The following is a 10581-nucleotide window of genomic DNA, read 5'->3' on the forward strand; positions in this document are numbered from 1 at the left end:
ATCTAATAAGTGAAATTAATGTTAGGAACATTCCTGCTTTGATAAAAAATAAATAAATAAACAAACAAACAGATCCACTTTTATGGAAGTTGTCAGTTTATTGAAAACAAAACGGTAACGATGCACTGAAATGAAAATGGGAATGAATACCTTTTTTATAAGTGGCACAGAATACCTATAAAGCAGCTGTATATAGTTGTATGTATTTTTGCGACTTTGGGGCCCCCTATAGTTAAATGAGTGGAATTTATTGTGGTACATATACCACTGTCCTAATAACAGTGGATTGCTGTACACGTGCGTTTATTGCTGCCGTAAAGCAATTCGCCTTTTTAGCCAGAATTTCGTACTCGTTCTCCAAACTTAAACTCCTAGAATACACATGAGGGGATTGTTGGAAAGAAGCTATTAGCCTTATTATAAGTCACTGTACCATCAGAATGATTTTGAAACTGACATTTCAAGACAAAACATAAATACAGTTGCTTAATATCAAGAGAAAATAAGCATTTAGGCTAAATTCAGGTAAATATCAGTGAAAGGCTAGCAGAACTGTTAGCCCTGATGCTACCACAGTGCAATGACAAAAAGCCTGGGCTCATCTAAGATTAGTTACCGTTCAGATTGCACAAATGTTGTTGTTTATTAACTATATGAAATAGAAATGGTGAGCAGTTTAAAGGAATGAGGAACTGAGAGATGGCTATAGCCTAAAACATATATTTAACAAATATCACACAGTATTCTCAATGAAAAAAAAACAAAAACAAAAAATAACAGTTTAAGCAAGAAGCATAAATCTAATATGAAATATTCTCCTTATGAGACATCTGACAAACAAACATCCACATGTGAAGTATACAAATATAGCTACATGACGTTATTCTCACAGTTTCTAGACAGGGTGTAAGACAGCAACTGTGTGATCTCATTTGTCCTGAGAAAGTCAGCTGTCACAGTCACAATAACAGTAAAATTCTGTATTTGTGAATGAACCATTGAACTGGAAAGCACCGGTAGGCCCTGGTCTATGTGTCTGGCATCTCCACATCAGAGTTAAGGTTGAGTTCAGCGATGTTGTTATAGAGTGAAGGGTCAGGGCTTAAACGCTCGGAGGGTTTGAAGAGGCTGCTTTGAGCCTGTCTGTCCCGTGACTGGACCATTGCTTGGCGCAGACATGAAATCCATTGCTGCTTATTGAAGGAGTCATTAGCCTGCAGGCTGTGGGACTGAGACTTGGAGCGCCCTGTGGCACTCACGCGAAAACAGTTCTTCACTGGGAGGGAATTACAAGTAAAATGTGGAGTTAGAATGAAGTGAAAGCCATTAAACACCTCCAATGTCAAATGAAAAGCATATAGAATTAGAAAACAGTTGAATATTTTAGCTTCTAATGCATGCATTATAAAAGCAATTGTAAATTAAAATGAACTTGTTAGTATTTTCTTTTTTTAAATTATTTAAAAAAAAAATAATAATTACTGAAAATTTTAAATAGGCCTATTGAATAATTTAGGTATGTTGCCTGTGAAAAGAGTTTAACTCAACACTTTTGTCAAACTAAATCATGGGTATGACTGTAACTGTTTTAAAATAATGTTTACTTACTAGTAAATTTAAATTATTTTTATTGCAAGAAAAAATTGGTTTATTCTAGTGCTGTCAAGAGATTAATTGCAATTAATCGCATCCAAAATAAAAGTTTTGTTTACATAATATGTGTAGTGTACTGTGTTTATTTATTATGTATATATAAATACACACAGTATATATTTTGAAAAATGTACAGGTATATACATTTTATATTTATATTATTATATTTTATGTTTTATATAAATATATTTAATATATAAACATAACATATTTTCTTAAATATATACATGCATGTGTTTGTATTTATATACACATAATAAATGAACACAGTAAACACTCATATATTATGTAAACAAAAACTTTTATTTTGGATGCGATTAATTGCGATTAATCATTTGACAGCACTAGTTTATTCAAATTAAAATCTCTTCAATTTTAATCATTTAATTGCCATCCATTACATGACATGCATGCAAACTGGGAGAAAAAAGTAACCCGGTTACCTTAATTTTTCTTATTCTTTTAAGCAACTGATAAATCAAAATTCATTTTTAATAAATTTGTTAATATTTTAAAAGATTAAAATACTGAAAATGTTAAAATATTGAATATTATATATTAATATAAAAATCTAATATATAGTGAAAAGAAATTAAACACTTTGCTGATGTTAAATAAACAGTTTATTCAATTTCAATGGAAATCATTTTATTGCAATCCTGTATGCGTCATATGCTTTCAACTGAAACAAATTAAATAAATTATTATATTAAGTGTAAGATGCAATGCTGCTACCTTTGTCATTGCCCGTAAAAGCCCCACGAAAGGATCCAGAGCTGCTTGGCTCTCCATCAGGTAGGTCCTCCAGATGGAGGTGAACAGCTGGGAGGGGCTGACGATACACCTGGAACTGGACTGGTCCTTCCCTATCCTGTGCCATTGATCGGGTCAAAACCAATACCAGCTCAAAGAGGAACACATGCAGCTTCTAGAGAGGAGAAATGAGAAGGAAAATATCTGTGTGGATTGTTTTTAGTTTAAACACTAGAATGATCCGCTATACATTTGTTGAAAAGATAAAATATCAATTCAGATGAAATACACGCAGTTACCTGTCCTTTAGTACTCTTCAGTTCACCATGGCAGTATAAAAAACGAGATGCCTGGATTTCTGGAACCCTCTGGCTGTCTTCTGAGTAGCACAGCCCCCGTCTGTAAAACTGACACTCAGCCTCTCCAGTTTTAAGATTGACTTCTGTTATAATCCTTTGGATTAGTTCCATCTGAGGTAATAAGAAATAAAAGGATATACTAGTTGCATTGTTACAACATTAGGTGGCAGGCAGTGTTGCCAAGTCCACAGTTTTCCCGTGGAATTGGGCTACTTTAACACTCATTCTACAGGATGTTTTTCATGTCCGCGGGTTGATGCGACCTCAGTAACAGGATATTTAGCCCCTGGAATGCGTCTTTTTATCAGGGGAACCCCACCAAACAACGTGTATTTTACACGCTGGAACGCGATTTTTACTGGGGGATCCCCTCTGAAAATCGATTGAGCTAATTTTGGGCTAGTTTTGAGTAGCAATTTGGCGGGTTTTGTTGTCAAAACCTGGCTACCCTGGTGGCAGGTCTTGAAAAGTGAATCACTGAATCACTCAACCAATTGTTTACAGGCAACAATAAAGGTAGCTGCATTGCATCTTAACATCCTAGCATACTACCCTTACTATTTCTCCAATACATTTATATGGCACAAATATGGCTTCATGTGTGAATAATTTCATCAATCACTCAACCATTTTGTTCAAAACGTTAATTGAGTACCAAAGGATGCACTATACACTATGCACTTATACACTATGTACTTACGCACCATGTACTCAACCATGTAGTGTATGAATTATATGTGACCCTGGACCACAAAACCAGTCTTAAGTTGCTGGGGTATATTGGTAGCAATAGCCAAAAATACATTGTATGGGTCAAAATTATACATTTTTCTTTTATGCCAAAAATCATTAGGATATTAAGTAAAGATCATGTTTCATGAAGATATTTTGTAAATTTCTTACCGTAAATGTATAAAAACTTCATTTCTGATTAGTAATATGCATTGCTAAGAACTTCATTTGGACAACTTTAAAGGTGATTTTCTCAATATTTAGATTTTTTTGCACCCTCAGATTCCAGATTTTCAAATAGTTGTATCTCGGCCAAATATTGTCCGATCCTAACAAACCATACATCAATGGAAAGCTTATTTATTCAGCTTAAGTGCATCATCCGGGTACTTGGGACGTACTTAATGATTAATTCAGGAAGAAGTAACTTGTATCCATATCTAGTGTTAGTATGCTACATGTGAAAGCATCTAAACTCACCGCCTGTGGCAGCGCTTCCTCGTCCGGATGCTCAGATGGAGTGCTCTTCTGAATCTCCTTTAACAGCAGAGGATATTTCACCAGCCTGCTGCGAGGCAAGTCTAGAAAGTTCCACAGGTCTAGCTTTCTGCTGAAGGACGACTCTTGGCACAGCCGCAAGAAATGCTCGACCCGTCTGTCCTGCTTCTTTTGATCGAGCAGAGCTTTTGCCCCAACCTGGTTACAGCAGTATGTGATATATGCCTCCAGACATGGAAACTATGAAAAGACAGCAAAAAGCTTATTACTCACTCAAATGTTTTATTGAAGTTCGGTGGGTGAAATTTCAGGCCCGTTCACACCAAGAACAATAATTTATTTACTACTATAAATAAAACTTCAGGAACTTGCTACTGCCAAAGCATATGGCAATACGGTGCTGTGAGTATTTAAGACATACTGCTGCAGCACAAATAGCATATAAAATAACCCGTAGCAGATCTATACAGGTGGAGCTGGGGAAGGTGAAGCGTTTCAGAGGAACTCTGAAAGCGCACTGCAAAATGCCTAAGTGAATCCTACCAGCCACTTAAATATAAAGCCACGAGCTCATTGGCTGCGTACAGAACGTGAACCAATCAGCTTGTGTCAAGTTGTATCATTCTGTGAATATCATCAGTTATGTTAACAACCTGTCAGCCTGCACCATCTAGAGTGTCATGAAAGAACTAGGCATTTATATATGTATTATATAGTTATGTATTTATTATAAGTGTGAGCTGCTGTTTTGTTGTCTGCTGCTTTAAATGTTCACATTTTTTCGGGTTGGGTATATTCTGATTGGCTGTCAATGTTTTTATTGATCATCATCATAATTCCAACAGTATTGTCCATCTGATCTGTGTCTGTAGCTGTTATGCGGACGTCTCTATGGAAGCCTGTTTTGCGACGAAAAAAAAAGGAAATTGCAACTTTTTGTCTTAAAAGTCTATATGTTGTAAACATAAAAGAAAGTCAGAATTGTAAGATATAAACTCTGAAATCGTTTTTTACATGTAATTTTGAGTATTATGTAATATTTCAGAATTTGGACATTTCTCTCTGAATTTTGAGTTAATTTCTTTTGTGGGGCATAGTCCGCCAATAGCGTTGTGGTTAATGCGCCGAATCAACATATAGCATAACTGTGCTCTGGGCGACCCGAGTTCGATTCCCATCTCGAGGTCCTTTGCCGATCCCGCTTTCCAGTCCGTTCTCTACTGTCCTGTCCATTCAAGGCATAAAAGCCCATAAACATAACTTAAAGTCCCCCTGTAGTGAAAATCTAGTTTTTTTTATGTTGTTTAATATGCTTTTAGACAAACCATTAATCAACACCATTACTGAGTTTTTTTTTGGGTTTTTTTGCTACGTCACAAAAATCAATAACCAATCACATCAAGGGATCCTATCATTAGCATATCATTAACCATGCTAGTAAGAAGGCAGCCAGGTTAATGTTTCGCTAGCTGTTGATATTTTTCACTATTTTCACGATGGCATGTACTGTTAGCTGTTATTTATTAGTATTTAGAACCGCTAACTTGAATAATAACCCGCGGCACAAGTTTAAAAGTAGCCCAGAGTCAGACCCACCTCTCCCGGCGGGCGCAAACTGGAATCACAAACTTGGCTGCATTCGAGTCTTCAAGGCATTTTGAGGACACAACATCGTCAAGTATGCAACTTTAACGAATGTTACAGTATTCACTGTAGTTGTCCGCTAGTAAAAACATAGTTTTATCAGTCATTATCCGTGGATCAGGAGGCATTGGCTGGTGTGACTGAGTGGAGGCGGGGCTAATTTGCGTATTCATAGACCGGCGTTTAGTAAATGAGGCAAGGGTGTAGAGTTACATTCAAGCTATTTTAAGGCATGAGAAAATTATTTTTACAAGAAAATACATTTAAATATGTTATTTTGATGATCAAAGATGAGTTTTAAGGGACAACATTTTTGACTACAGGGGGACTTTCGACTTTTGTATACAAAGTATACATTGTGATACATAATCTCAGAATTGTGAGGTAAAAAGTCGCAATTACCTTTTAAAATTTTTTATTTCGTAGCGGAAACAGGCTTCCATACTCTTCCCCTTTCTCATAGAATTTGAACGATAATTGAAACTTCACAGCTTTGTTTATCATCCTCGATGTGAATGGGCCTTTAGAGTTGCATTGATAATAGCAGAGGCAATGTTTTAAGAAAAATGGACCACAACAATGTTTTGTTTGTTTATCTTTACATGTTGGTAGGCTGTAAAACATAAGACTGACCCAGTCCATCATGGTCGGGCCGACCTCTTGCACAGTCTTCTCTGCTCCACGAAGACCTTCAAGACGAGCTAAAAGATCTAAAAGCACAGGTAAATAATTGTGAATACACAATTACATCTCAAAGAAACAACTACAAAGAGTTCACTAACATTTACCTTCATGTAGGGGTATTAAAGAATCAAGGGTTCCAAATATCTGTCCCAGCTCACTTTCTGTCATGATGTCTAATTTCAGCATTGGTTCATAGTACACCTGTAAGGAGAGTTGAAATTAAATTCACTCCATAAAGACAGTAGAAACAAACCTGCTGAATTCTGCACAAACCTTTTTCACTAGACTTAGATCCTCAATGAGCTGTTTCTCGCCCTGGGTTAGCTCATAGATTACCTGCAGGCGAAGAAAATAAAGAGGTAAATAATACATAAATGATGGGCAAAAACTACACAGGTAGTTCTAACCTCATGAGGCCTTACATAAGTAGAAGATACCACAAATTCGCACACTTTTATAACTGCGCGACTGTCACAAGTTACCAGTCAGTTTTGGCAGTGTGCGGTAGAGCCTTTCAGAGGAAATTCTGACACTGAAATAGAGAACATGGCTTCGTATACCAGCTCACTTCCTGTTTCACAACTAAGGTAGTGAAGACAGAGTTGGGCCACTGAAAGCTCTTTAAAAAGGTATCAAGGTACATGAGCCAAAACTACCAGTTAGATGCTTTAAATTGTAACTGATTAAGAAAGAATTGAATTACATCATGCAAAAAAATCAACTTTAAAGAGTACAAAGCATGTCGTTGTGGTGTTAACTCAAGCAGCTTTTCACACCTCTTGTCGCTTGATCTCTTTGGTACTGAGCTCGTGGCTCAGACTGTCAACTGTATCACTCCACAGCTGGCTGTTCCGCCGGCGTGGAAATGAAGAGGCCTTCTGACGTGGTCTTATAGGCATTGGGGGCAACGGCCGGGCCTCTGTCCGGAAACTGATAGAACGCTGAGGAAAATAAATAAACATACATTAATATTAATATATATGTATACATATTTGAGATGGATGAAAAAAGCAGAGTGAGTGCATGACGAGGTTTATTGTACCTGTATGGACTGGCCCAAGCGTTTCAGGGCTGGGGTTTTCACCGGTGTTATAATACCAGTGACTGAAGCACTTTTATCTACTGGTTTGACTCTTTTGTTACATGGACCCTAATATGAGGGCAACAGCAGAGAATAAGGGTCAAGGTTAAAACGTACTTGAATAATTATGTTTTAATGTATCATGGACCATTAAATATCTAGCATGCAGCACCAGGGCATTCACTGAAACTGAGAAAGTTAACTGACAGTACAGAAAGGAAATTTGAGCTTTATCATATTTGATCATGATGTTTTGACAACTCTAAATGTTTATAGACAGTTGCTGTGTTGAGCAGAAATGTACTAGAACAAGGATGCATATTAATTTCTGTACCTCAGAATCTTGTATGTGGTCACTGATGGGAAAGTCGTCGTCTTCCTGAAAGAGACGTGTAGTGTAGCACAGATGTCAGCACAAGCATATAACCACAAGCAGATGAAAGCAGTAAACCTGTACGCTCTGTTTGAGTTTATTCCACCAAATATCAGTAAATACATCAGTAACAGAACAATAACACAAAACATAAAGACTTTCACTCGCAAATCAGTGAGTGTGTGTTTTTTTCAACTACAGCCACTTTTTTTTTCTTTTTGCTATATTATGGTTATGTTATAATGAATTTGGACGCGTTTTCCAGCATTCGTCATTTTTTTTTTTTTTACTCAATTTAACCCTTGCCATAGACCAAGACTTCATTACTAAAATAAGTCATAAAAAATCTATCGTAAAATTTATTTTAAAAAGTATGATAATCTAAAAGATTATAATCATAAATATATCGTCTGTAAGTTATTTTATATCAAAATCCGACAAGTTAAAATGTAATTTCCACAGCAGCTTCTTATTTAAAGAAGTTTGATCAACTTTTGTCATTTGTTAACAAGGAAATAACTCTTTTTTTGCATTATTTCTAATCAAGCTGCAATTTTGTCAAACGTATTTAGGGCACATTCAATTCTAACTATAAACTTAGCCTTAGCAAATCTAGGCCATTTCCACCACAGAATATGATCAGACCCAATTTGGAAAACATATGGTTCTGGTCCTAGATTCGAATTGGTTTTTACAGTATTGAAGCCGTGTTGTATTCCATCCTTTATTAACAGCTTTCACCTGTTCATTATTTCAGGTGATTTATTAATGTGAGAGTTTATTTTCTAAAAATCCACAGGGTCAAAAGTGCCAAAATTTGAAGAAACAGCGACAACGGCAAGTGAGACTGAACCGCTATCATTCAGAGTGTGTGCATGTAGCAGATTCAGACAGGAAACTGAGTTGTAAAGCTTTTTTATTTGTCGGCTTTTTCCTCACAGCTGAGCACAAGTTATTTCATTCTTTTACTGTAACCTTCCTTCATTTCTCTTAAAAGCTGAGTGCTCTTTTCTAGATGTCTTGTGTAACAGACCAGGCAAACCATGGATTTTTATGGAGTCACCTGGTCTCAACAAGTTTCCGACTCAACAAAGACCATCTTCACCATGTCAGACCCCTTAACCCACGTATATTAATCTTCATATATATTCAATGATTAAGTTAAAACATATAGGGAAGAACTTAACCCGCTGAGTAGATAATCTTAAGATCATCTAAAGACTGACTAACAGGAAATATCGTGGCTGTTTTTGTAACAGATGCTCAAACAATCTCATTCAAACATCTAGTACTCTATAAAACAATATCAAAATGATTCACAACACTTAGATCAGGCATGTTGCATCTTATATCATAGATAACAACTTACACAGTCCTCCAAGATTCGGGCTGAATGCTCAGCATCACTACTTGGGTCTTGTTTTCTTTTCTTCTGCTCAGAAACCAACAGATAATACATTGGTGTTCCTCGAAGGAGCAAGACCTACAGTTTAAGGTCTGTCCATCAAAAATATGCATAAGATCTATGACCAAAACGAAACTTACCCCTGCGATATCTGACAGGTTGGCGCATGTGAGGAGCCTTTCTCTAGATACAGGAGACCTGAATAAGAATCAAATAAAGTGGAATTAAGACACTGAAAAAATCCAAATTATCACCTGTTAGTTCATTAGTGAATGGCTATTAGACTATAGTGAATTTATAGACCATTACAGCTGATCAGGATGACAGTTAAACACCAAAATGTCATTTAGTTTGAGAGACTATTGATCATCTGTGAAAAAGTCATACCAGGAAGGTGATGTATCAACCTCCGTCTCTTCAAGTTCCATCTTTTCCTCTCTCAAAGCATCTCCATATTGTGTTTATGAAAAGAAACAGCAGTAACTAGAAGACTATTACATTAAAAATCAGACCATAAATCTTAGAAGCACCTGTTCCAACTTTTCAAAGAAAAGACAAAAAATAATGTGCACTCTCTCCCAGCCCTCCCCTCTTCCTCTTACACTTGCATGTCTGAAACCACATCCTGTGTCAGAAAAAAATGTGTACTTCCTGTTGTCAGGCAGAACGAAGACAAATCAACCTCTCTCAACGTCTTTACAAGTCTCTGTGTAATTACGCCAGCCACATATAACTCCCATCACCGAAGAGGACGGAAGTTAAAGCAAATCTTCTGACCCATTTCTGAAAATAATACAGTGGTGTCTACTGCTCAGTTGATTAGGTCATGACTGGCTCAGTATGACAGAAATGATGCAAAATTTGGCTTGGCCTGAAGCACGTCAGAAAGAAAACATACAAAGCGATGGCCTAAAACAAGGTCATCAAATGTCTGAGAAACGAGGTGCCTAACCTTCAGAAAGTGGTGATGGTCAACCTCAGGAGGTTAAATTTGCTAGTGGTTTCCATTGCTATGTATTTACAAGTTTTGCTAAGTTTAAGACATCTAAATTATGTAAATGTAGCCTAAAAACAGCAGTCACTCAATGATCATTTTGGGACCAAATGTTAGTTTGTTAATGTTTAACTTATAATTCCCTTAAAGAAAAATATATTGTTTCTCTTATAGTAACAAGGTTTAATGGTTGAGCTTGGCAATGCAGTCAGCAAACTGGATAAAAATGTATAGGATTTACTCTCATTTCTGCACATTTACTGTATTTGAAATGCTACTTTAGATGCTAGGTTAATCAAAATCAAATGCTTTAAAAAAGGTTAGGTTTAAAATTGTATCTATTCTTGAAAAGTGACATAACCACATGAAATGCACCCACAAGCACTTGAAAGATAACAGCCTGCA

At 36.4% G+C, this 10581-nt stretch overlaps 1 protein-coding gene across 1 annotated transcript; it reads right to left on the reverse strand.

The window, feature by feature from the left end:
* Window positions 1–78: 78 nt before the first annotated feature.
* On the reverse strand, window positions 79–9766 carry arhgef3l (Rho guanine nucleotide exchange factor (GEF) 3, like). Its single transcript, XM_058764183.1, has 13 exons — window positions 9570–9766; window positions 9323–9380; window positions 9147–9209; window positions 7739–7783; window positions 7366–7473; window positions 7100–7264; window positions 6597–6659; window positions 6428–6524; window positions 6273–6349; window positions 3978–4235; window positions 2706–2876; window positions 2389–2581; window positions 79–1276 (listed from the first exon to the last, which is right to left on the reverse strand). Exons 1-13 carry the CDS (start codon window positions 9608–9610, stop codon window positions 1029–1031), a joined length of 1587 nt encoding a protein of 528 aa, XP_058620166.1. The 5' UTR covers window positions 9611–9766; the 3' UTR covers window positions 79–1028.
* Window positions 9767–10581: the final 815 nt, after the last annotated feature.

Source organism: Onychostoma macrolepis, chromosome 23, assembly GCF_012432095.1.
Source record: "Onychostoma macrolepis isolate SWU-2019 chromosome 23, ASM1243209v1, whole genome shotgun sequence".
Classification (NCBI taxonomy): domain Eukaryota; kingdom Metazoa; phylum Chordata; class Actinopteri; order Cypriniformes; family Cyprinidae; genus Onychostoma; species Onychostoma macrolepis.

Coding starts and splice junctions, on each gene's coding strand:
- arhgef3l (XM_058764183.1), bottom strand. CDS start 9,610: ATGGAACTTGAAGAGACGGAGGTTGATACATCACCTTCCTG. Junction 9,381..9,569: donor GTTGATACATCACCTTCCTG/GTATGACTTTTT, acceptor ATTCTTATTCAG/GTCTCCTGTATCTAGAGAAA. Junction 2,582..2,705: donor TGAAGAGTACTAAAGGACAG/GTAACTGCGTGT, acceptor TCTCCTCTCTAG/AAGCTGCATGTGTTCCTCTT.